This window comes from Pleurodeles waltl, chromosome 5 (genome assembly GCF_031143425.1).
Source record: "Pleurodeles waltl isolate 20211129_DDA chromosome 5, aPleWal1.hap1.20221129, whole genome shotgun sequence".
Lineage (NCBI taxonomy): Eukaryota > Metazoa > Chordata > Amphibia > Caudata > Salamandridae > Pleurodeles > Pleurodeles waltl.
The window spans coordinates 650,067,436-650,094,587 of NC_090444.1; the positions used below are offsets into that span (position 1 = coordinate 650,067,436).

The 27,152-nt window shown below is 43.1% G+C and overlaps 1 protein-coding gene across 6 annotated transcripts in view; it reads left to right on the forward strand.

Annotated features, from left to right (window-relative positions):
* CEP43 (centrosomal protein 43) overlaps positions 1–27,152 on the forward strand; it is a 292,488-nt gene that overhangs the window by 98,739 nt on the left and 166,597 nt on the right. For 5 of the 6 annotated variants that reach the window (XM_069234521.1, XM_069234520.1, XM_069234525.1 and 2 more), the window contains exons 5-9: positions 14,309–14,397; positions 19,591–19,725; positions 23,462–23,488; positions 25,322–25,378; positions 25,859–25,929. In XM_069234521.1, the coding sequence (XP_069090622.1) occupies positions 14,309–14,397; positions 19,591–19,725; positions 23,462–23,488; positions 25,322–25,378; positions 25,859–25,929 (379 nt within the window). The remainder of the gene's footprint in view (positions 1–14,308; positions 14,398–19,590; positions 19,726–23,461; positions 23,489–25,321; positions 25,379–25,858; positions 25,930–27,152) is intronic. The other variant, XM_069234523.1, reaches the window with a different exon arrangement.

The window sequence follows — 27,152 nt, forward strand, 5'->3', positions numbered from 1 at the left end:
AGGCCCTTTCGCAAGTGAGCGATTTTGAGACGTTGAAAAGCATGGTAGTGTAGGGGCCCCTGAAATACGGCCTTTATGGATGACAAAAGGAGACAGACCAATCTCGCAATCAGCCTGAGAGAAGTCACCTGCTTGGGCAGAACCCGGGGGAGTTTGTGCCGAATCTTGGAAACCTTTCTGTAGGGAAGACTGAGGGTCACCAGAACTGATGTGAGGGACTGGGTCGGGAATAGCACAGACTTCTTCTTGTTTATGAGAAAACCCAAATCCTTGAAGAGAGAGATCGTCCAATCAAGATGACACCGTAGACACTGCCGACTGGTTCATCATCAAAAGATCGTATAAATAAATAAGACAGACAGCCCTGGCTGTGAAGGACTCCATCATTGGATGGTGGAGCTTGGTAAAACACCACGGGGTCGAGGCACGAACCAGTCTTTGTGGAGGAGCAGGTCTCGGAGAAGGTGGATGGCCTCCATTTTGAAATGGCAGTAAACCACCAACTTGTTGACCTTCTTGAGATTGATCACTTGGCGCTTGCCTCCACCTTGTTTGTCAACCAGAAACAAATTGATGAGAGGGTGAAGGGATGAAAGGACAATGGCCCCTTTTGATAGAAGTTCCCAGACCTCTGTCGATGAGAGAGGATTGATTTTCAGAAAACCGAAGTAGGGGAGGAGCTGTGGATTGGGTTGGGCAATCGTAAAAATGTATCTGGTACTCCCACACTGTCTGCAAAACCCTGGCATACGACGTGAGGTACTGCCAATTGTGGAAGAACTGCATCAGACTGCCCCCCAGCTGGACCAAGGTGAAGAGTATTAGACTCACTTTGGGAAGATCCTTGCTGATATCAGCCTCTGGAAACCCATTTGGTGCCTCGGTTTCTAGGATAGCCTTGGATGGGGTACAAGTAAAATCGGGCCTAGCCCTGGAAGTTTCCTTATCTGGGAGCTGAGGTCCGTGAGGAGTCCTGTTGTTGTCTGCTGCCAGCCCCTCTCCACGGCACGTCGACAAGGGCCTCTTATTGCCTGGATGACGTCATATGGCGTTGCGTGGGAGTCGGGCAGTTGTGACGTCATCGTTGACGCGCAGAGCTAGAGGAAAAATTTCCATCGGATGCTGGCGCATGGGGGAAAATTCTTTAGGTGAGGAATCCACAGGTAGTTGTATCCATCAGAACATAAACTTACTGAGCTCCTTTATAAAAGCATCCCCAAACAGGCTGGCTTGGGCCACCTGGCCAGCCTCCGAAGTAGCTATGTCCTCAAGCTTGGGGTTGATTTTGATGAGGAGTGATCTCCGCTCAGTGGATATGGCACAGTTGGTGTTGCCAAAGAAAGTTATTGCTCGCTATGCCCATCCAGATAGGATTTTTGGGGACAGCCAGGCTCCGAAGGCCTCGGATTGCCCTGCCATATGAAGAATCTTTGTTAAAGGACCTGCCAGGTCCAGCACCTTATCCTGGCAGAAGCGCCAGGAAAGGTCAATGTCTATTTTTTTGGATCCCAGATAAATGTTGGCAAGAATGTGGCAATATAAGCGTCAATGTCCAGGGTAAGGGCCAACTTGCTGACCAGTGAAGGTTGTTAACACTCCGCTCTGAGGTGGTTGAGGATCTCTTTCTTAAGGGGCTTACACAAGCGGTCCCCCACATCGGCTGCTACTTTTTCTGCAAGGACCCAGTCAGTAAGGTGGATGGTTGGGGAAATCTGTAGGAGCATAGGCAACCTGGTCCAGGAATGCACGCTTGACCCTGGTGAAGGTGTTGAGATCTATGCCTGCGCGCTTCCTGGACGGTGGAGTAGTCTCGGGTATGCCCTGGGGCTGCAGGGGAGGAAACCCCTTAAGTCAAGTTGTCCAAGGCTTTGTGCTGCCAAATCAACAGTTTGCGCTCCAGCGGCACCACTGCTTCTGAGACAGCCTTAAGAATGGAGGCGTCCATTATGCCACAGAAATGTTTGTCTATCGGGAGGTAGGTAATGGCCTCCTCTTCAGAACAGGAGTCATGGATCTCCTGCATTGTTGGGTGGTATATCTAGGCAAAGCCACACCACTTGTCTATTGTGGGGAGCCACCACAGTAAGAGGGGGATCCTGTCATTGTAGGGCTGGGCTCAGATGCTTGGACGGGAGGCCCACCAAAGCACTTATGAAGGCCCAAGATAATTACAGCCTGGGTGAGGGTCTCGGACATAGAGCTAACATGCACACCTTATGGGCTAAGCCCTAAAATACAGACTCACACCAGGCGTAGATTGGCAAAAAAGGTCACTGGCCTTCAATATGGACACCTACAAATGCGGGCATCAAAACGACTATAGCGCTAAACATCAATGCAGCAGGCCACTGCGGGCAATAAGGACCCCACACGATGCCTAACACTCCAGCCTGATGGGGCAAGAGAAACAGACAACAGGCCGTGTCTATCAACACAAAGTCAATTTCCCTATTCAAAGGGTGTGCTGAGAGATACTGGCCATAGACGTGCATGAGGGAGAGAGTGCCACAAGATATAGTGTGGCTGACACCCAGCGGTCTGAATACCGCGCAGCCCCGATGTGTAATAGCAACATCGTGTAGAAGAGTGAACGCTCCTGCAGTGGCAAACCTGAAAAGGAAGGTGTATTTGGGACCCAAGCACCAACAATCGGGGTGCCTAAACCAGGCACTTATGCACTAAAGTGTAATTAAGAAGGGACTTATCTGATTGCTGCGAAGAAAGAGGACGAAGGATGGTCGAAGATGGCGCTTGCAAGGTTCCCTTTATAAGAAGAGATGACAACTGGATAGTTAGATTGCTTCTTCTTTCTTATTCTTAGTGAGTTCTCTTGTTCTTCCCAATCCCCTGGTAGGGAGGCCCAGTTTTATGTCCGACTTCCCTCTCTAGATTCCCTTGCAGTACTTCTGGATTTTCTTCTGCTGGATTCTTGTCCTGGGGTAAGCCCACCTTGGGAGAAAGAGGGACATACATTCTGTCAGGGCGAGTTCGGCTCAAATGTTTAAAAAAAGAAAAAGAAAAAAAGGAAGTCGGGGTGCTCGTGAGAAAAGGAAGACCTTCAGCCACAGGTACAGGGTCTCTAGGGTTGCTCAATGTGCATTGTCAACATGCTTCACCACCGTGCTCTCTAAGTTGCTGTGAGGACCCCCCTCTTTTTTTTTTTTTTTACCTTCTCTCTTCCCTTAATCCTGTTTCCCTCCTGAAATATGACTGTAAATTGTATAGGCACGCTCCTCCAGAAGAGTGGCTCGGTCTTAGAGCAATTTCTCGCCCTCTCAGTGTTGCAGCTTCTGTCGGTGCTTGCTCCCCGTCTTCCCTCTCGGACAGGGTTTCCTCTGGCTCGGGGTCCTTCCAGTTGGGTCTCGCTTCTTCCCGTCTCCCAGAAACCACATCGTCCTGGTGGGTGCTGACAGGTTCTTGCTTTTCGGATCCCTCGTCTTCTTCATCTCCTTTTCTCCCCACATCCTGCGTCCTTTCTCCTCTGCCTCTTTTCTCATCTTCCCCCGGAAGCACTCCTCCTTGTGCCCCTGGGGAACACAGAGTACCTCGCCGTGTGGCTGGCCTTCTCCGTGAGTTACATGACTTCCAATCCAGGCATAGCCAATCGGGCCACGAGGGACCAGGAGTCCGGGAAAGGAAGTCGGCAGTAACTTGTTTCTTACCCAGAAGATGGATGGTCTGAAAGGAGAAGGGTTGTAAGGCTAAGAAACAAACATGATATTCTGGTGTTAGTGTCTTTATTGCGGGAAAGCCATGTCAAAGGGGCGTGATCAGTGAGGACCATGAAGGACTGACCTAGTAGATAATACTGGAGAGCCTCAATCGCCCATTTGATGAATAAACACTCCTCTATGGTTGGATAGTTCTGTTCTCGGGACAGCAGTTTCCGGCTTATTTATCCCACTTGGTGTAGATCACTTGAGGCATCAGGTTGTAGTAAGACAGCCCCAAATCCTAGGTTAGAGGTATCTGTTTGCAAGACATAGGGTTTCTGAAAAGTCCTTGAACGTTGAAGCTCTTTCTTTGTGAGGTTGTTAGACATGGTATTTTATTAGGCCTTTTGTACTGTAATAGATCAGTAAGAGTGGCTGCTTTGTCTGAAAATTGTGGAATGAAGCTACGGTAATATCCAACTAATCCTAAAAAAGATTGAATTTGATTCTTTGTGGTGGGTTCTGGGATTACCTTAATTGCCTTTACTTTGTCTGCCTGCGGTGTGATAGCACCATTTTTGATGTTGTACCCTAGATATCGAATGGACTCCTGTGCTACCTGACATTTAGTGGGGTTTGCATTCAACCCTGCGCCTGGATTGTCATAAGAACCACTCGTAAATGTTGGAGGTATGAGTCCCATGTCGGGCTAAAAATGACAATATCGTCAAGGTAAGCAGCAGCATGATTTCCATGGACCCTAAGTAAGTGGTCCATTAACCTTTGGAACGTAGCAGGGGCTCTGTGTAGTCCAAAAGGCAAAACCCTGAAATGATAGAGAACAGATGGTGTAGCAAAAGTGGTTTTCTCACAATCCCTAGGGGGCAAAGTAATTTGCCAAAAACCTTTTGTGAGATCAAATGTGGTGAGGTATTTGGCCAATCCTAATCATTCAGTCATTTCATCTACCCATGGCATAGGGTACATATCAAACATATAAATGGAGTTTAGTTGGTAGAAGTCTATGCAAAATCTGATCGAGCCATTCGTCTTCGGGACTGATACTATGGGGGAACACCAGGGACTTACAGACTTAGCTTCTAACATCTTTTGAACCTCTTCTTCTACGGCTTTTTGTCTGGCCTCGACTTTGATACAGTTTTAGGCGTACATGTTTTCCTGGCGCTGTATATCCTGGGACAGAGGAAAAACTGGTTCTGTTCTGGTCTAACAACTCCTGTACTTGTGTTCTCTGTTGTTCAGTGAGTGTACTATTAATTTCTGCCATACTTTCCTCTTTCTCTACACTTGGGGGTGATAGATGTAGGTCAATAGGGTGACTGTTGGTTATAAGTGACACTGCTGCGGCTGTTGAGGTGTTTGTTTCTGGTTCCTTCCATTCTTTCAGCAAATTAATGTGGTATATTTGCTCTACTTTTCCAACATGTTAAACAGCCACCTTGTCAGTGACAGGGGTTACCCTTTCTGTAACCGCATAGGGCCCTTGCCATTTTGCGAGAAGTTTATTCTCTAAGGTGGGGAGTAAAATGAAGACCTTTACTGCCCACGCGGCGTTCCCTTAGTTTGCTTTGGGTATCATAGCATTGTTTTTGTTTCTTTTGAGCTGCTTCCATATCTTTTCATACTTCTGCCCACAAAGTGTAGATTTTCTCTAAGGTTGTAGGCATATTCTAACAAGCCCTTGCCTTTGTCTTCTTCCTCCTCCCACTGCTCCACAGTCATATCTAAAAGAGTTCTTGGTTATTGTCCAAAGACCAATTTGAATGGACTATGGCTAATGGAAGACTGTACATGGGTTCAGATAGCATATAAAACAAGGGGTAGTTTCCTGTCCTAATCTTGGCCTGAGTCAGAAATTGTTTTCTTTAAGAGGGATTTGATTGTCATGTTGTACCTTTCTACAAGGCCGTCGGTCTAAGGATGGTAGACAGACGTTTTTAGCTGTTCGATACCCAGGAGGGTACATATCTGATGCATTAATTTTGACATAAAAGGAGTACTCTGATAAGTCAGTAACCCCCTGGGATAACCTACTCTAAAGAAGTCAATCATAGCTTGTGCCACCACTTGGTGGTCATGTTTTTAAGGGGTACAGCTTCCAGGAATCGGGTGGCATAATCGATCAGTGCTAAAATGTATTGATAACCTCGGGAGGACGGGAGTAAGGGTCCTACTAGATCCATACCCACTCTAGAGAAGGGGATATCGATTCTTGGAAGCAATAGTAACAGGGCTTTTGGGTCCTGGGAAGTATTGGTTAGTTGACATTGGGTGCAATTAGCACAGAATTTTTGAATGTCTGCATAGACACCAGGCTAATAAAAACGGCTCAGAAGATAAGTCTGTCTTTTCCCGACTATAATGTTCCTGTCGTCCCCACCCCCCTGACCCCGCCCCCCCCCCTGTCTGACTGTGAGCCAGACGTAGGACTTGGGATCTATACCAAGTAGGGACTACTAGTTGGGTGTGTGGGACCTTTGACGCTCCTGTATAATAATCCCCCTTTTGAGGAAAAAAAATATTCCTACCTTTTCTAGGACCTCTGTGATGACCTGTGCCCAGCTGTTTCTAAGGGTCGGATCTTCCCTTTGACAGGCCTGAAAGATCCCCAGGAAAGTAGCGTCATTGGAGGCTGTAGAAGAGAAAGAAAGAATAGGTGGCAGAAAAGACATTCTAAACTGCTTCTTATTTGCCCTTTTCTTTGACTCATTGTCCTACTTTCCTTACCAGTTTCCACCTCTTCCCCATGAAAGGGGGCTTCAGTCAATCAACGTGTGGCATTCTCCTGACTAATTACTTTGTTGAGTAGGAGAGAGAAGCCGCCATAGTCCCTCCCTATAATCATATCCTCGATTAAATCGGGTACACCACCTACAGTAAGGAACTCACTAGGTCCTCCCCACTCCACCTCCACCTGTGCTATGGGTTAGGTTTTGGTTTCCCCTTGGACACGTGATGGCTATCTTTTCACCCTTCTTCCACTGTTTGGGACAGACTCTGTCTGTGCCCTAACCACAGACTGTCGACACCCTGAATCTATCAAGGCATTTGCGGATTGCCCATCCACTTTTACTCCTAGCACATATTTGGATGTTCCCCTGTTGGTGCATAACACTTTCCCTTTTGCCCAGCCTGCTTCTATAGGTTCATGATTTTGAGTCTGAGGGGAGTTTCGAGCAATATGTCCCCATTACGCATGTTGGAAAATGGATTATTGGTAAGGGCAGGTAAGTACCTACACTTAGCAGTAGGCCACTAACCTCCACTTAGGTCCAGTTAGGTCTCAGTAAATTAAACCTAGCTCAACCCTTGGTAGCTTGGCAACGAGCGACAACGCTGAACTTAGGAGAGAAAGCGGAAAGCATTCACATATCACAAAACAGTAATTAAAACACAGGAAACAGTTTCAAAATCCCACATCAATTTATAAATATAGATTATATTTTTATCTTTAAAATGACACCAAAACAAATAAAATTGGATAAGGGGAACCGGAGATATTATTTTTTAAAGAATTGATGCTTTCTAGCGCACAGAAGCAACTAGCGCTCAGAGTTAAAAAAAGGTCCAAGGTCCAGAGTCCAGGCCACCCACGAGGTAACACTGTCACACTTACTTTCAGAAGTGTTTGATTCAGAAAAGTGGTCCACAGCACCAGCCAAGGGTTCAGAGGCTCTAATGGGCCTCTTGGGGTCTGGGACTACAACTCCCACATTGCACCTCTTCAACTTATGGAGTTGCTCCAAACGTTTCCAAACTTCTGGATCTTCTTCCAGAGGTCCCTTTTCTGTCCTTGAAGTGTCCACAACTTGATCCAAGGTTCCAGAAGCTCTGAGTTGCTCCTTGGGAGTTGGGACTACAATTCCCAGAATGCACCTGGTCAGAATCCTCAAATGGCCACTGGACTCTGGTCAGCTGGGCTCAGCTTGAAGCACTTGATGCAGGGGACTCTGGGCAGCTCCTTTGTACCTGTAGCAAACAGGGAGTCCCTTCTTGAAGCAGTAGAAGACAGGTAAAGTCCTTTTAGTGGTGAAGCCCAAGTGTGCAGCTGGTGCAGTCCTCCAGAGTACAGTGTCCAGGTCAGGGGTCCAGCAGGGCAGTCCTTCTCCTGTAGTTCTTCCTTGTTGGAATCTGATAGGGATTTGAGGTGTGGGTGCAGGTCTGCCAGTTTTATCCCTGCTCCTGGGTGAAAACAGGGGGGGGGGGTCCTGGTTCTCCAGTCAGGTGCAGGGTCCTTCCTCCTGTGATGACCACTTCCTGGGAAGTGTGGCAAAAATCAATCCCAGGGAGCAACATTCCTCAAAAATCCATCATGGCTGAAAGTGATTTTTGGAGGTTACATCTGGCTGATCCCACCCACTGGTGTGGCTAAAAATCCTACACACACCCTTCTCCTGCCCCCTCCTAATCTAATCAAAGGGGCACCTAATTGTCTGGGTTTGCAGGATGTGAGGGTGTTGCTGGGTTGCTCCAAATGTCCTTTTGGCACCATCAGAGTCAGGAAAACACCAGCAAAAAGTGGAAAATGGGGGCAAAAAGTTAGGGGGCCTCTGCAGTCAGCCCTGTTCTCTCACACCGCATAAGTACAACACTGTGGTTGGTTGATTGGATTCTTTCCTGGCTGTTGTGGTACTCTGAGGGGTTCTAGAACCCACCTCTGCAGTGGTTTCCGGGAGCTAGCTCTTTCTCCAGATGAAAGTAATAGAGGTCCTCGAGACGAGTAAACTCTACCCTCGCTTGTCTGGTGAAAAGCACTACCTAGCTGAAACGCCTCTTGTACTGTAACCTTGGGATGTTGTCGGATCCATTGTTGAGTGGAGGTTGGAAGGACTTCCAGATTCTGTTCCAGTAGTATTTTACTAATCAGTTCCTCCTTTGTGGTTTCTTCTGGTGGACTCGGTAGAACAGGGCCTATTGGATTGACGTGGCTTCCTCACTTCTCTTTTCAGAATTTCAGCCTATAATGTTCCTCATTATATCCAAGTCTCTCTAGGATCGTTCAGTTTATCTCCTTGTAGGGTGTGGTTCCTCCAGGATTTGCCGTCTGCAATTCACCCTTTAAAAGTGGGGCTATGTATAGTCCCCACTGCTCCTTGGGCCAAGTGGCCGACATGGTTACCCTTTCGAAATTTGTTAAAAATGCATCAGGGTTCTCCCCAGCCTGATATTTCTGTAAGACCAAACTCAGTACGTTTGGGTGGACTTTGGTGCTGGCTATCGGCCCTGTTAGCCTCTGAATAGTGGTTTCATGGACTAATTGGTTATTAGCTATTATCATAGCTTGTCTATTCATTGCTACCTGTAACTGTTCCCTGTCTCTTTGGGACGTTTTCGTTTGGTCCTCCATCACCAGCTGTAGGTGTCTCTGACCCTCCGACAACTGACGTATCGGGTCCTCCATCGTTATTATTGTTGTATGGTTGTTATCAGAAACCCCTAAGGGATTTTCTGACAAAATCCCACTTCTGACACCACTGTTGCAGGCTTCCTTATGTAAGAAAAGACGACAACGGGATAGTTAGATTGCTTCTTCTTCCCTCTCTAGATTTCCTTCCATTACTTCTAGATGTAGAAAAAAGGGAAGTAGGGGTACTCGTGAGAGAAGAATGAAGACCTTCAACCACAGGTACAGGGTCACTATGTTTGCTGAACGTGCATGGTCATCCTGCTTCACCACCGTGCTCTCTAAGTTGCTGTGAGACTTCTCCTTTTATTTTTTTGTTTTTTTTTCTCCGCTCCTTTTCTCTTCCCCACTCGCGTCCCTCCCTTGTTTGTTTCGGGTAATCATTGTGCCCCACCTGAAATACGATTGTACCTTGTGTAGGTACGCTCCTCCAGGAGCGTGGCTCGGTCTTAGAGCAGTTTCTCGTCCTTTCGGCAGTACGGCTTCTGTCAGTGCTTGCTCCCCGTCTTCGCTCTCAGACAGGCTTTTCTCTGGCTCGAGGTCCTTCACGCTGGGTCTCGCTTCTTCCTAGCTCCGGGAAACCGTGTCGTCCTGGAGGGTGCTGGCAGGTTCTTTCTTTTCGGATCCCTCGTTTTCTTAGTCTCCTTTTTCTCCCCACGTCCTGCTTCTGTTCTGCTCTGCCTCCTTTCTCCCCGCCTTCCCCTGGAAGCACTCCTCGCTTCCGTCTCGTGAGCTCCTAGTGGTGCCCCCGGGTAACACGAAGAGTTCCTTGTCGTTTGGCTTGCCTTGTCCGTGAATTCTGTGGTCACTCTGTTACAATGACCTATTGTGGACTGAGGGGCATTCTGATTGGCTGTTTTATTTGATTGACCTTTTGCCTGTTGTTCATGAGGAATGTGGTCTTTTCAGATTCTGATATGGCTGCTGTTGAAATAAAGACGAAGAAAGAAAGCATAATACTCGCCTCAGGTCCTGACATAGAATACTAGATGTACACGATACCAGCAACATATAGTGAAATCACACATCCAGGTCACACTTGGAAATGAAAAATGCAGATAAAGTAGATTGTCCTGGGTTATATGATGTTCTGTATATATGTATGTAGAGATATACATATATGTGTATATATAAATAAATATTCAGTAATTTGTAAAGCATGGCTAATCACCTACGGGATCCTAAAGTGCTGTTCGTGGGTGTGCTGCTCAATCGAAGAGCCAGGTCTTGAAGTCCTTCCTGTACTGTTTCAATTATGTGGTCTGTGTGAGTCTGAGAGGTAGTGTGTTCCATGTCAGGGTTGCGAGGTAGGAGAAGGATCTTCCTCCTGTTGTGTTTTTCTGAATATTGGGAACGTCCGCAAGGGCGAACTGGGACAAACGGAGTTGACTGTTGGGTACGTAGAAGGCGAGGCAGTGGTTGAGATATGCCGGTCCTATGTTGTCTTGTAGGTCTGGATCAGTAGTTCCTATGTGATGCACTTGTGAGCCAGTGTAGGTCTCTGAGGTAGGAGGAGATGTGGCTGTGTCTGGGGATATCCAGGGCGAGCCCGGCTGCTGCAATCTGGATTGTATGTAGTCTTGATTGTAGTTTCTTGGTTATGCCGGCACACTGCTTTGCCGTACACCATTTTTTTTTAAATTATATATATATATCTGTGTGTGTAATGGGTGCAAGATAGAATTGACAATTTATGGGAATGGAGCTAAATGTATTGTTAATAATCGTAGTAAGCTAAAGGAATATTTAGAATGCACAATCTCGGCAGTACTCACAATTTTTTTTTATCATTAAGCCAATCACACTTACTAAATCATTTGAGCATATTCTAACACCATGATGCAGTTCATTTATCATTAACACGCAGTAGCCTTGAACATATTATATTGCCTTTCAATGAAGGCACAGAGTTAAAAACCCTTTGTGAGTCACTTAATTATTTAAAACCTTCCTCATAAGCTAACATTTTCTCTAACCCCTGCCTGCTGGTGGTTATAGGCAGGCATCTGTTACAAAACTTTAATACACCTAGTTGAACCATGAATGAAAACTGTTTTATTTTGGGCCAGCTCAGATAACCCAAGCTCATCCACTTTCCAAGGGAAGCACGACTTCTGGGCCTCTATTTCTGTTTAATGCTCCTCCTGCCATCACTGTTCGAGTGCATAATTCTCATTACGGAGCTGTTCACTTGATTTGTCAAACCTGGAATAAAATATTTGGCGTTAGAAAATAGAAGTGTTCCTCCACCAAGCCAGCTTCACGTATTTGACAGATATTGAAGCATTTACTTTTTGAGCTTCAGAAGTGAAAGGTGTTTTATATATATCATGAAATTGTATCACTTCCACAGAATAACATACAAAGGATGTTACATTTGTATTTGGACACTGAATATCACTTATATGCCTTGGGTTTGAAAGTGTAGTTGTGACATAGCGTTATTGCTTACAATATACAAAGGGTGGGCTTGGGTCTTCCTTTTTCAGTCATTGGCTTTCATTGACGAGCCTTTTTCAGCCTTTGTTTTGAAAGTTTCAGTCACGGCTTAGCTCAGCCTAGTGAAATATTCATCTCTCACCTAATGCTATTGGCCGTTTGCTTATAAACTTGGCTTCCACTTAAGTGTTTGCATTGAAGTACATGAAAACTACTTTGCAGCTGTCGTCCTTTTTGTGCACTCCTGCTTGCTCTCTTCCTTGTGTTTTTATCTAATATTGTAAGCTGAATGTTGGAAACAGGCTCTGTATACACTATACCCAAACGAGGTATAGTTTGCACAGAGTCCAGTGGATCCACAGAGACTTAACCGAGGCAAACGTAGATAATACTAATGCTCTCTTTTGTGGTAGTGTGGTCGAGCAGTTAGGCTTATCAGAAGGTAGTGCAAACCATTTGTTGTACACACACAGTCGAGAAATGAGGCACACACTCAATGACTAATTCCAGGCCAGTGTTTTTATACAGCAAAAGTATACTTTACTTTTTTCTAGCACCATGAGGATCTTTGTTGCAGGTAAGTACAGTTGTAAGTTTGTATCAAGCTTATATCTCAAATGCATTTGGTTTAGGTTTTGCAGATAAAACCTTTACAAGTAAATAATACTTTGCAATTTTAAAAGTAGACTGTGCAATTTCTCATAAGAAGCAATGCAGTCCTGGGGGAGAAAAAGTGTTAACGCAGTTTACATTTACGTACTCGACTTACAATCCAAGTCTTCGGGGTTAGGATGTCCACAGGTCAAGTTTCAAGTTGACCCCAAAAGCGCACCACCAGCAACACAGGGCTGGCTGAGTGCAAAGTTCAAATTTGGTGTTGGGATTTTGATGGAATCCTATGGAGAATGGGGGCACTTGGAAAGAAACAGTTTGCAGGTAAGTACCCGTGACTTCAGGGCACACACTTCAGGGGTTTCAGTAAACACCGGAGAGCCACAGGTCAGCACCAAACACACACCCTCAGCGTCACAAGGGCGGCTGGGTGCAGGTTGCAAACACAGCTTCTGATGCCCAATGCTTTTCAATGGGGGACAAGTAGGAGAGGAGCCTGTTGGACTTTGCTGTACTGTCTGTCAAATGCCCCAAGGCCAAGGGGCTGCTGGTGCAGGGGTACCTTTGGGCATCAGGAATCTTCATTGGATCCGGGCGGCGGCGGGGGGGGGGATTGGTCCTACAGATTTAGGCTGCAGGCGTTGTCGTGTTGGTCAGGCAGGGTTAACCCAGGGTGGACTTGAAGCCAAAATTGCCTGGGAACCTTCTCTGGACTGGTAGGCCACCTGGATTCGGACCGTGGGTGTCAGGTGCAGAATGGGCAGGGCTTGTGGATCCATGGCGGTTCTGGAAACCTTGTTGGATATTTCATTGTGGGCCGGGCCGCTTTCATCAGAAGATCTTGGTCCTTGGGTAGGCAGCAGTCCTCTGGGGGTTTGTAGAGGATGCTAGTCCTGGAGGATGAGTTGTCATCTTGTAGCAGGATTCTTGAAGGTGCAGACAGGCTGGTGGGGCTAGGGCCAAGTCTAGAGTCTTTGCTGGTGCGGCTCTTCAGTCATTTTTCTTCTTTAGGTCACCAGGAATCTGAAGAGCAAGGTTCAGGGGTGCCCCTAATTACTAGATTTACTGGCGTTTCAGGGGTCAGAGGGCAGTAGCTAATGGCTTCTGTCCCTGAGGGTGACTACACCTTTCCTGTGCCCACTCCCTTTGGGGAGCGGGGCACATAGCTATCCCTATTGGCTACTCTCCTCCAAAGCAAGATAGAAGATTTTGCAAGGAGGGTCACATCAGATCTGGACACCCAAGGGGGGTGGTCCCAGCTGCAGTAGTCACGCCTTTTTGTGTTTCCAAATTTAACCACCAGACCTGCCGCCAAAAGTGAGGTTTGGTCCAGGGGGGCGCATCTCTACTAGATGGAGTGCCCTGGAGCACAGTAACAAGAGGCGTGAGCCTTTGATGCTCACCGCGAGGTGTTGCAGTTCCTGCAAGGGGGTGGTGTGAAGCACCTCCACCCAGAGCTGGTTTTGTTCCTGATCTCAGAGAGCACAGAGGCTCTCACCCTAGGGGTTCAGAAATGTCTGCTAGTGGCAGGTTGGCACTGACAGGTCAGCCTTACACTATAGGTTTGGGTGAAATACAGGGAGCATCACCAAGATGCCCTCTGTGTGCATTTGTCAATAAATCTAACACTGGCAAAAGTGTGGGTCTATTGAGCTGAGAAGGTTGATTCCAAACTTTACAATCTTCAGTGAAGCCATCAAGGAGCTGTTGAGTTTGTAATGACAGACTCCCAGCCCATGTACTCCATATGGCCACACTGTAGGGACATTGCTCATGCAGCTATGCCCTCACCTCTGGTATAGTGCACCTGTGGCTGTGGTTTGTGGGCATGGCACCCTGGGAGGGATGCCATGTCGACTTTAAATTTTTCTCCCCAAAAGGGGCACTTTCCCACACTGCACACTAAGTCCAGACCACTTGGCTTTCCCAAAGCTTATTATCTTTAATACCTTAACAAAATATGTGTGAAATCAAGCCAAAACAACTGTACTAGCCATCCTTGCAACTTGTGTGCTGCAGCCTGCCCCTGCTCATCAACAGTATGCTGACATTTTGTCATCATAACTCACAATTACATAAACAATAAGCAGTTCAAATTGGAGTGCCTGAACCATAGCATTGTGGAAAGGAGGGGTCATTAATTTGAAAGGTTACTGTAGATTGTATTTTTATTTTACAGGTCGCCTAGTTTCCAGTCTGGTCACAGAATACCTTCAGTTCTTTAACCTTGATTTCACACTTGCAGTGTTTCAGCCTGAAACAAACACGGTATGTTTTTAAAATTATTATTTTTTTAGATTTGCATTGCTTGCTATTTGTGCTTGTACGAGCCTGTGCAGAGTTGTTTTTTGCAGAAGAAAATGAGCTGTGTTATTCTCTGAGCAAATAGTGCCTGGTGCATCACATGGTATCCATATTAATACAATATTCCATCGTAGAAATAAGCCTTCAGTTGTCCTTAAAAGTGAAGAATTGCAAAAATCACTGCCTACTTGAAGATGTAGAAAAAAAAATATATTCATAATTGATGGTAAAAACAAATGGGCACCATAGGGTTTTTTTGTTTTTAAATTACAATTTATTTTCTAGTTTATAACAAGTGCAACTTAGAGGGCATGTGTTCGCATCTGAACAAAATTGGTGTGGTTTACAGTTACATCAAATAGTACTTTTCTGCCACCGATGAGCGACATTACTGGTACAAGCCAAGGTTGGTGTGGAGTGGGGGTGGATAGTACTCCCGTAGAATTCACATCAACATACTCTAGTAAGCTAAAGTATCTACTATCATTTATCATTTTTGATTTCCATACCTTAGCAAGTGATTATCATATTTAGTTGCAGCATTTGTACCCACAGCTTCCTAGTGCCACGGCGTTCTAAGGTTTGACCTCTACTAGGCTATCATAAACAGAGTGGAATATTACCACTGCAGAATTTAGTGTCGCCAGTATCATTCTTTGTTTCTACTTATCATACACATCCCAAATTAATCCAATTGATCCCCCTGACCCCCATCCCTCCCCCCCACCCCCTTTTTGAGTCTGAGTAATCACAGCAGTTGTGCTGCATTGGATGCCGCACAGGCTTTCCATAACATCTCACCATCTCATTGCAAGATCTGAAAAGTATAAGGGCTAGATCTTTGAATCTACTTGGCTTGTTGTTTTAGGGTTTCTGCATTAGTCCTCAGACACATCTGTGATGTACGGGGCAAGTGCTGATTCCCTATCTCTGAGACTATTTCAACCACTGTTTTGTACGCATGATGCAGCGCTGGGCATTGCCACGCCATTCGATAGAAGACTGCATCAGTCTGGCAGCTTCTAAGGAACAGATTGGTAACATAGTTGGGTTGAAAATCTCTAGCACCTTGGCAACTCAACCACTCACCCCATATCTTTCACTGTTGCTAAGCCCTTGTTTGAATGTTTGGGGTAATTAGCGCTTTAATCTGCATACGTTTTTTCCCACAGCAGATATCAATGCCAAATTTGTGTCTTTTTTTTTTTTTTCCAAAATCCTGTGGGTACAGGAGCGTACACCTGAATGGCAAGAAGAAAAGAACCACATTGCAGCTACATTTGGGTTTTTTGGGGGGAAAATGGAAAGAAAAGTGATGTACACAAAAGCATTTCTTTTCTTAAAAAAAAAAAAAGGCAAAAACTAAAGGTTTGCTGTGCTAAGATTACCATCTTTCAAGTGGCGAGAACAAGCAGAGTTTTATCTAAAAATATATTTTTGACACTGTTTGGATTTTCCTAAATGATAGTGCAGTTTTTCTAATTTTGTGGTCTCTGCCTAATTGAAGCTTTTGATGGAAAAGGATGTCAAACCAACGGGTCGTCCCAGAAAGCTGTACATTTCTGTAAAAGAGGCTAAATGCAGGAAGGGGTCATTTGTGTAGATCTTTCAAGGTTTTCCAAAGCACCTAATTGTTGGAATAAAAAATATAGAAACTGACTGGGAAAAATAGCCTCTGGTGCCAATGTCTTAAACTGTAATTTTGTTTCTCATGGTTGCTGATTTACAAAAGCAGTATACCATTAAGTCTGATGGACTCTTCTGAGTGCAGGGATATATAGGGTTTGTAGGTTCTTCATACATATGATACCCATAGCCAACAACTGAGCTGCATCTTCCAATGAGTTTTCTTTGTGTAATGCCTATACAGCAATTCCTGTAGTAAAACATAAAGAATGAAAATCAGTATCAAGGAAACTTATGTATTTCTGAAATTTGCACAAGATATTGAGTTTTAGGAAGTTTTTTTGTTTTTTTGTACACATCTGAATTTGTGGATAGTCACACTATTGTGATTGAGAGCGTTTTTCATAATGTTGTCTTTCTTGTACACTGTCTTTCATTTGGAAGTCACAAATACATATATATCCAATTGGTAATAACATATGTCCTAGTATTCTGTGTTCCCACATGTTTCCTGATTTAAAAACAGTACTCCACTTCTATGGGTGGGGCCACTGCCTCTGACCAGAAAGGGCCTAAAACACTACATGCACTGGGAGCAGCCATACAAGTGGGATAGCATTTTATTAGGCTAAGTATGGGAAGGCTGAGTGATAGGAATTTTGTGAATACCTGCAGATTCTAGAACATTTTGTCACAGAATTGGAAGAAAAATGTGTGATTTTATAAAAAAAAAAAATGAGGGTTGCATGGTTTTGTGGGTAAAAAAAATGGTGTGAGATTCACACAGAACACACGGCCTAGACTGCCCAGAGTGTTTAGCTTTTAAAAATGTCTGGATTTGGGAGGCTTCCCTGGGTGGCCGCTGATCCCAGGCCAATACCACAGCTACCCTTATTGTTGATGTTTCCTCATGCGGTTTGGGGCCTTTTATTTCACTGGTGTTAGGTCGATCCATACAGTCTTTATCAAGAGATGTGTGGAATTGCTGGGTGGAAGGAAATGCGTGGATCCTTGCAGGTTCGGGAAATTTCTGTCGCAGATATATTAGTAAAATTAGTGATTTTTGCCAAAGTTTCACGTTTTAAGGGCATTGTGAGTAAGAAAACTGCATGGAATCCAAAGAAGCTGCACCACCATAGCTTCCCCAAGTGTCTACTTTTCAGAAATGTCTAATTTTGCCCAGAGACCATCTATTACTCAAAGTACAGTCTCATGCCAGTTGGTTTTTAGTACCTCCAGTAGTGCTAGGGTCAACCATGAAATACTAATTACACTATCAAAATAGTAAACCCATAACTACTGGAAGAGAGCTAAAGCCTTGAGAAGGCAATATACACTTTACGTTCATTCACACGCTTTTCACACGCTTTTCATGCACTACACACAGTGCCGTTCATACTACCAGCACTCACATCAATATACTCCATCACACCAGTTAATCCACCCTCACCCAGTCATTAGCCCACTTGCTGACAAACACAACCATAAACATTTACACAGATATCGTCGGACATGATGAAATGCCTGGACAAACTTCTCAACATCCCAATGAAAAGAAACTTAGACTAAGCTTTTGCTACCTGTTTTGCTCGAAGTCTTGACTAATACTCTACGCTTGCCAAGTGAATCTTTACTGACACCTCTCCGTGGCAGCAATTAAAACATATCTTTCATGCACGTTTAGTGCGCTCATTGAGCTAAATGCAACTCCTTCCATTGTGTGGATGTAAGTTGGTGGTGTCTGAGTATGCCTTATGGCCCAGATTCTTGTACTTTATCGGCATGTTTACCTTTAAAACTATTATTAAACATGCATAGACTGTCCTAAATTCCCTAAAAGCACTTCCAAAACTGTTAAGGGCTTTAATATTTTGGGTATTGGTTACTATTTGACACTGTGGCATTATGTCCTTTCCAATGCTATGTCCAGTGCTTTAACTAATGTACTTGTAGTACAGCGGACCGAACATCTACCATGCTTTAATGGAAGGTGAAAATGGCAAACAGACGACAAGCAAGCCCAGTGTGTTCCTTTTTAGTATTCAGTAAAGACTCAGGCCCTGATTTATTTCTTGGCGGTATGGCCACTTCATTGCAAGGATGTGGTCTACCCACCAAATTTATATGCGTACGGACCTTATGTTTAATTACTGCTGTGATTAAACACCTCTGACAGAGTATTGGCCATCTGAGGCAGACCTCTCATTTCGTCGCTCTGATTTAGATTGGTGGAATTAGAGGTCAGTTTTCACTTCCTGTCACCACCAGGAAAATCCTGGTGTTGAAAACTGCCAAATGCTCCCCTTGCTGTGGGAGAGGAGTCCCATGACGAGTGGCGCATTCAAATTTGTTTTCTTCTTTTTTTATTAATGAAAATCCCTTTCAGGATTTTCTTTTTGAAAGTAAAAAAAGAAAAAAACTTAGTATATGGGTCTGTCCTGTTGACAGAGCCGTGCACCGAACTTCAAAAAGCATTGGCAGGAACCACTGTAGCAGCAGTTCCTGCCAAAGCTTTGAGAAAAACGGTCATCTCTGTTTGGCAAGCAGCACCTCCATTGGTGCAAAAGATTAACTTACTCTGTCTCCCTGACACAGAAATGGACCGTACACCATAACATAAATCAGGCCTTCAGTACCTAAAATTTAACACATCTATTTTATCATAGTGAAGCCTCCACTCCTAACAGGTATGTTCAAAAGGGTCCAAGGATTGGGCAGTCCCCAGGGCTGCGCAAAAAGCAGGCTGATTCACAAAGGCAAATAAGATGTATGTGAACGTATACTCTGTTAGTACACTTTTACACAGTCTTAAATACTTTTGTTATTTGGCTCCAAAGCATGTGAAATGGGAATGTTCAGGGACTACCCATCTGTAGTTAGCACAAGTAGAAACAAATGTGCCGTATTTGCACTTTGGCCAATGGGGAGTTGGACGCTCAGGAGCTGATTCAGAAAGGCATGTGAGAGTAGGTTAGAGAACTCCTATAGTACTGTCTTCCATACTTATAAATACTTTTGTTTATTGGCTGCTAAGTATCCTTTATTGAGCCCCTCTCTTTTTAAATCTTGCCAATTTCTTTCTTCTTAGTTTGCAGTATCAATCCCTTTGTCTGCAAATGTATGTGGGTTGATTGCAATTAAGTGTGAAATATCTGTGTAATATCTTTTTCTCTGTGTGGGTAGTTAAGTGAGTATATAGCCCCGTTGTGTAGTTTGTTTCATGAGCTTATGTATGTATATATGTATCCATTGGTTGACTATTGTAAATTCAAGTACATGACAAGATGGCATTATAACCAGCTCAAACCCATTCTGTTTTATGGTTTGCTTCTAACTGTGGAGTAAATGGAAGAGGGTTTGGACGGTACACAACTTCAGAACTGGGCTCATTGGTGACAGGGCACTTGCATATAAAGTAGATAATTTAATACATACCTATGTGCTTGTTTTGCTTAGGTTTATTGCACACAGGAAAGGCAGTGTTTGTTTTCCCTATTAGGGCAACTTTAACATATAAGTTTCTTTCTTTAGTTGAACGACACTCAAGATCGTCAAAACCTAGCCCGAGATTTAGGAATTGTGGAAGGGGAAGCCGCTAGAGGTGCGCCTTTGCTCTTGGAATTGGTGAAGCAATGTAGTCAGAAGGACAAAGGATCCAGTGTTGAGGTAAGCTTGGTTACAGTACTCCTTGGCACATCACAGTCGAGTTGAACCTTTTATTTATTACTAAATTAAAATGCTACAGTCCCATAATTCTTTGGAAGTAGATTTTTAAAAATAAAATGTCATCATAGAACCGTTGTATATTACAAATAATTTACTAAACAGTCATTTTGAGTAGCATATATGATTAGCATGAATTCCACTGAGGCAAGCTTGTGCAGCCTGGCCTGTAAAGTTGGGGTCTACAGTACCGAACCAATGTCTCGAAATGAATACATGAAGTGTGGCTATAGGTGTTTTTGTTGCACTTCCTTAGCAGAAACTGAAAAGAGGCAAACTGCTTTGTATTAGTGGTTACCTCTTCTACATGAACCGCCATGCTTTATGATATTCTGTTATGTTTAAAGCCTCTGACATTACAAACTCTAATGTACTAGCGGCCTAGCACTCCCTTAGTGAGCATTAGACTGGCAAACTTTTTCCTTTGATGGAAATAAAGTCTTGTAAAAAAACAATATGGGGTACCTAAACAATTATGCTGACAAATGTATACATTTTTTTTTATTCTTTGTTAAAGTACTTTAGGTGTTAGGCTTTGTCCATCTGGTGCATAGTATACATTTACTACTGGTATTAGCACTTTCAAGTTTTCCAGTTCCATGAGTAAGTAGCTAATCCAATTTATATTTTTCATTCAATGGTGGTATTTGTAGCCCTCTTTAGTCTATGAATTGAAAGAAAACACCTGGACTAAATTTGCCACTCTCCCATGAAAATGGGTAACTTGACAGTTCAGTGATTTCCCTTTTTGACGTCGGCTGCTGGAGTAGGGAATTTTCTGTCACAAAGCCATCTTCATCTTTCAAACCCAAAATGATCTTTTCTTATTCAGATCCTGTGAACCATGATCTTGATTTAACTTCCATCCTGCCTGACCCCTTATTTAATGCTACTCTTGTTACACTACACAGGGAAGGCTTGATTTGTGCATCAAAATTCTGTCAAATACAAATATCTTTCCATTGGATAGTAGCACTTTTAAAATTATTTCTGGAAGTACATGTATGTATTTTTATGTTTCTAGAATCTGCTGTTGTAGACTGCATGCTGTGCACACTCCTGTTATATAGTGTTGGGTGTGGGTGATGCAAGTTGTTTTTCTTCGATGAAGATGTTTCAGTTCCGAGTTGATTTGGGAAACTGCCAAAAGCCCCAGAAGCCCAAATTGCACCACAACAGACTCCACCCTAGATTGTTCTTTCAACTTTGTGTAGGACTAAGAAGGTGTATAGATCAAAGCAGTAATGCCAATGTGTGCTGTAGATATTCATTAAGAACAGTGATTGTCGGATGTCTCACAGTAAGCTCAAAACCGGTGAGGTGGGAGGGCACATGTAAATCTACATCATTAAAAGCTGCAAAACTGTGGGTTTACAGGGAAGTAACTTTTTTTGTTTGTAACATCTGCTGCTGTGCATCCCATGCTATCTATAAACTGAAAAAGAGTACTCATTTCTGTAATACAGTTACTTACAATCTTCAACAGAAATTGTTTGGAACATAGTTTTAAGTACAGTTTATCTGACTTCGGCTTCTTGTTTGGTATGGGTGTCAACACAGTAATGTTCTGTAATGCTTAGTAAATGTGTGAATAGTAGACTATAATCACAGTTTTACTGATGTCTTCAAGGTGAATCTTACCTAGGAAGCCATTGTGGTTCCCTTTTTGCAAGCTGAATATACCATAGGCAGTGTAGTGTTTGTTTGGCTTTGGCATAGCAAATTTGAATACATTTGGCAACCCACCTAATCTAGCAAGGTCTGTTTTTGTAATTGATTTCCCAAGTGAGGTTGGCCAAAAAAGAACCATTGAGTTGCTTGGTTTTCACAATAAATGTAGTAAGATCAGTGTAATAAATAAAGCCTCTTAACTTCTAAAGTGCATAAGGCATGTACTGCAAACCGTTTTAGTTTAGGTAAGAAGAGGGTCAATCAATAGCTTGATTAACATGGGAAGTTAACCTCAGGCATAAAGCAAGGGTGGGACCAAAGGAGAACCCGGGGCTTGTGTTCTTGGGAAAAATTACTCCTGAATTGTTAGAGCTTGCAGTCCACTTACCCTGTAAACGGAAGTGATGACAATGAGAAAGGCCACTTTCCAGGAAAGGAACTGTAGTGGACAAGAGGGCAGCAGCTTAAGTCAAGTGAAGACATCGTTCAGATCCTATGGAGAGACTGGTGGCGTTCTTGGGGGTATAACCTTTTTGGGGCTTTCCATAAAGATGGGTATTTTGAAGATAGACTGGTGTTCCCTGTTTTGTAGACAAGACGCTACAGTGGCTAGATGTACTCCTAAAGAAGAATAGGCTGTCAATGCCTTATGTCAGTGCAACGGATAATGGACAAATCTTTTCCATTTCTCTGTTTAAAATGCATTTATAATGAGTTTCTTTAATAATTTGCACATACAGCCAAAGTCTAAGACCTCAGGCACCAAATAGTCAGTTTGCCAACTAATGAGTTTTCATTGTTTAACCATTGCAGTTTGGTAATGGTTTGTGCTGAGCTGCACCAGCACTAAACCTTCTCACTGTCCAGTTGCTTGTTACCATTATTTCGTAAGGCACACTTGCAAAGGACACGTGCCTTTGGGCGTTCTGGACTAGCACCATGCTAGACACCCTTGTTTAAAGTTTCGTTATCTGTCTGTTAGCGGATAAGATGTCTGGTAAAGGGGAAGCGGCCTCTGGAATGGCATCACTCTCTCATTGCTGAGCCAGGCTTTGCATGTGATGATATTGAGAATGGTCCCGGAAAATCAGTTGCACCTGTTATATGCAAAGGTGAGATTTTTTGCCATTGACGGTGTATAGGAGTGTACTTGCTTTTTGATTATAAGCGAGGTATTGTGCTCGGCTGCTTCTTTTTACCAAGTTATGTTGAAATAATCTTACTTCTGAGAAGGGAGAGGGCAGTATTGAGTCAGCTGATCACACCACCTTCTTATACCTTACATGAGCATGTAAATCAGCATATGAATGTCATACTTTAATGAGCGCTTGACATCCTGTGATTTGCATATATTAAATCATCCTTATGTGTTGTCCTCATATCTTATTTGCCGCATGCCATAGAACACATTTCAATTTAGTGTGGTCTGCCATATTGTGGAGTTACCACAGCTAAGAATGGGGAGCATTTTGTGTATGGCTACTCACCGTATACTAAAAGTTATCTGCCTAGTACCCTTATAAGAAACGACTCATCTCAACAGTTGTTTATTTTGTTCAGTCTCCCATGTGATGGAGGCTAATGTCGAATGGTTGGCAGCCTCCTCCTTTCCATTGTAGCACCAAAGGATCTAATTTAATGTGTGGGAGGCTGGGCTCCACACACTTTAAGGGACTTCCTGCATTAAGATTGAAATGAGTCTACTCATAAACCCTTAATTTCTGGACTGATGGCTTGCTTCTGCACTCGCTAACCTCTTATTGACGATCAGTTTCATTTGTTAGTAGCATGATTTAGAATGCAGGTTATGAAGTCCAGAGCTCCTGAAATTATCACACTTATTTGTATATATTGATAGTAACTTCTCAAATTACTATAACGTTTTATTTTTATTTTTTTCAAAACATAAGTTATATATTAATAGTACCCATATTAATATAGCGTGATGTGTCATGTACTTACGTAATTTGAGTGATTTATTTTTTCTCTTGATTTCTTTCTGCTACAGAGTGATCAACCTACTTCTATTCCTGAGGTACTGGGACTGTTCTTCGTCTCTCTCTCTCTCTCTCTCTCTCTCTCTCTCTCTCTCTCTCACCCCTCTTTTAATGGTAAATTGCATAATTAACATTTATGATTGTATTTTCGAGACTAAGCCTTTTTCCGTATGAGAATGCTGGGAAATAATTAGCAGTCCACTTTAAGTTGCAACATTATTTTCATCTTCGGACTGGTTGATGTAGTTTTAGTTATCTTGAACTAATCTTCCTAAAGCAGTGGTCTCCAAACTTTGTAATGCTCCCCCCCCCCCCCCCCCCAACCACCACCAGTTGAAAAAGAAAAATCATTGGGTCCCCCTTCAGAATTTTTTACAATTATTTTATAAAGATGCCAATGATTCAATATGTCTAGACTTACTTAAAACATTGTAGTTAAGTACTGTTACCTTTTTAAAAATGAAATAACATGTTTCTGCTTAAAACAAAGCCCTGTTATCTGTATAATGCTTCTTTTGGCCAGATCCTGGCGTCCCCCCGGGAACACTTGAGGCCCCCCTTATGGGGGCCTGTCCCCCAGGTTGAAGACCTGTGTCCTAAAGGAACGTAAAATGACTGTTCTGTGGAGAAAATTAAATTACATTTCTCATCAATTTATGACCAGGGCTTTCTGATTGTAGCAATAGCGGTGAATGACTGTTTCTACAGCACTCTTCATTGATCATATTGGTGTCATGCTTAAGGGAATAATAGCAAAGTTGGGAGTATTTTTTAATCATGGCATGTTTTTGAAAAACGTCATGTCTAGGATGCTGGGGAAAGAATATGTTCATGCCTACACTGTCAAATTCACCACACAATGCTTGGTCGCCTATTGCACTGACAACCTCACTTCTGCAAAACCCACCCTACTACTGAACTATTACCTGAAAACACTATTCTTCCACTGTGTAACCAATCTCTTCATTCCCAGCTGTGCACTTCACTATCCTATACCTGAAGTAAATGCCAGTCAGTTCATTGCTTCACACCACCACACTGCCAAGTAAAGCTAATACACTAGCTTTTTTCACCACAGTACCTCCCCGTCTCTGAGTACGAACACTGATCTTCCCCAGCATATCTCTTGCCTCACAGCATTGCCATACCACTGCTACACTGCACTGTCGCCCCACTGCTGCACAACCACCCAAACAACACTGTACGGCACAGAGATGCAACACTCCTGCATTGCATTACCACACCAACTCATGTTACTCTGTCACTGCTTTACAGTTTCCCTCTATTGCAGTAAACAAGCGCAACCACTATTCTTACACCCAATCCACCATCTCCGTATCACATCAAGCAGTGCACCAGCGCCCTCACTTCACCCCATGCCCTCTCCATGGTGCCACAATACCAAGTATCATACCATTCCACCATCATCTCTACCACTACAATACAGTTTTTATCCCCACGCCTCATTACTATGGTGCCAAATCATAACAGCAGTAACGTGACCTCCGTCTGACAACACAACACTCACCTAAACACATGATCACACTTGGTGCATAAAAGATTATCACTTTAAAACATTATATATATTCTCTTGTCAGTGTTTGTTTAAATATACTCATTGACAAACAGTGAGTGACCGTGTGATTTTCTCACCATTGATTCTTTGGTCCCTGGAATCTTCTAATACTGTGATATGTATGACAACACCACCTAGATTTGTAGAGTAGTTGCTCTTCTGTTCAGAGACTGTTACACTTGTTTTTTCACTAGAGTCCCTGTACTTTTCCCGTGAAAATTATGTGTTCATTGAACCTGAAATGAATGAAATTGTGTTCGCCCCTACTTACATTGTCAATCTGATTTTATTCTAGGAGTTATCTCCTAAACAAATAACTGAAGCAAAGAAAAAGTTTGAATTTTATGATAAGGTGAGTTTCTCTGTAACAGAAACGCATTACCTTTCAAGTGCTTTATATGTTTCACAAAACCTTTCCCTTTGGTTTAACCCCGATGATGCGGTCCCATTTTGCAGTGTTGCTAGTTCTGTCATAATTCTGTGCAACAGGTAATTTGTGTTTCCTTGCAGTGCAATGGCACATTTGTTTGTGGCTTTCTTATAAATGTAAGTGAAAATGATTTGGGAATACCTCTTGTAATTATATTGGACATTTTGCATGCCTTTTGTAGTTGCCGCTGCTGTAGGCAAGGGGAAGGATTTCACTCCTCCACCGTTATTTGTCTTTGACAAAGAGACGTGGCTAAACCAAAAGAATGCCAACCAGCATGCTTCCCCTGTTTGTGTCTTGTTAAACCTTACTACATTTATATTTTGTGAATAGGTTTTTTTTTTATATGAAATACTGGGGATTAAGAGGTTGTTTTTTTAAAAGTAAAATTTATTTTTATAGGACAAGAGTGGTGAGATTAGTAAAGATGAATTAAGGACACTCTTCCTGGATCTTTTTCCTCATTTCCATCGGTAAGCCATTAACATTTTATAATCTCCTAAATATTTTAACCAATGACACATTTTGTATTACCTCCCTTCACTAACAATTATGATTCTGTATCACTCATGGGCATAGTATGTTGACTTAAGGTGCTCAAACACCTCTTCTAAAGCCATTTCTTATTTTGACTGATTCTGGTCCCCATGCTCACCTTATAAAATATATGCTGCAGTCAGTAGGTTATGGCCTCACAACACAGGATGGTGATTCAATAGTCCGCCTGCACTGTAGTAGCCTTTCTGAATATGGAGTACAAGCTTAAAACTGTTTTTCTATTCTATACCAATATTGGTATGGATCTAGAGCTTTAAATGAGTTAATTTGAAAAAAACACGTTTTTGCTATTTGATAGACCAAATTAAGGTTAAGGGAGTCCTTGGCTTTTTACTATCTAATTACATTTTCTACACATCTGATAAAGATATCACTTTACATCTTAGTTCTCCTAGTTCTCCTTTAAATAAAACTATTGATAATTATATCAATATGATGATCAGATTTGTGGTACCTGTACCATATTTGATGCAGCCAGTGAACTTCAGATAAAAAGACTCGGTCAAGGCCATTCTGAAGCAACCTTCTGTTTATTTTTCTTGGCCAGTAGATGTTCTTTTTTACATTCCCACTGGTCCTATCCAGATGGCTTGGAAATAGCAAAATTATTTATTTTCATCATAACCTGCACACATGACATCTTAAGTTCTAAAGATCACAGCAGGCATATATTGTTCAGCATTGAAAAATGCTATTCTGATGTTTTATCTCATTGTCCCTGTAGAGTGTTTTACAGCCATTTTGTAAGCTTGTGGTTCCCCCAAGTGCATTTTTTCGTGGGTTCCTTTCAGTATGGTATCATATTGATAAGTCAGTACCACTAGATTTGTGGACCCAGAAGTTAATCCACAATACAAAAAGGTGCACATATACTCATTGTGACTATTGCAAGTTCTTAGCTCTTGAAGTATAACCTGATGGGAAGGAAAAGTCCCCAGCGTTGCACGGACGTGCACCCTTATCTTTAGTGCCACATCTGCATGGATATTTGAACCCATGGTTGTGAATTTTGGTCATGGGCAAACACTGGTCCTGTGTGTGTGTGTGCGCCATAACCTCGGCCTGCCTCATGCTGTCATAAGCATGGTGGTGACAGCTTACTTGTTTGGTAATAACCTGTATTGTGAACAGGTCTTTT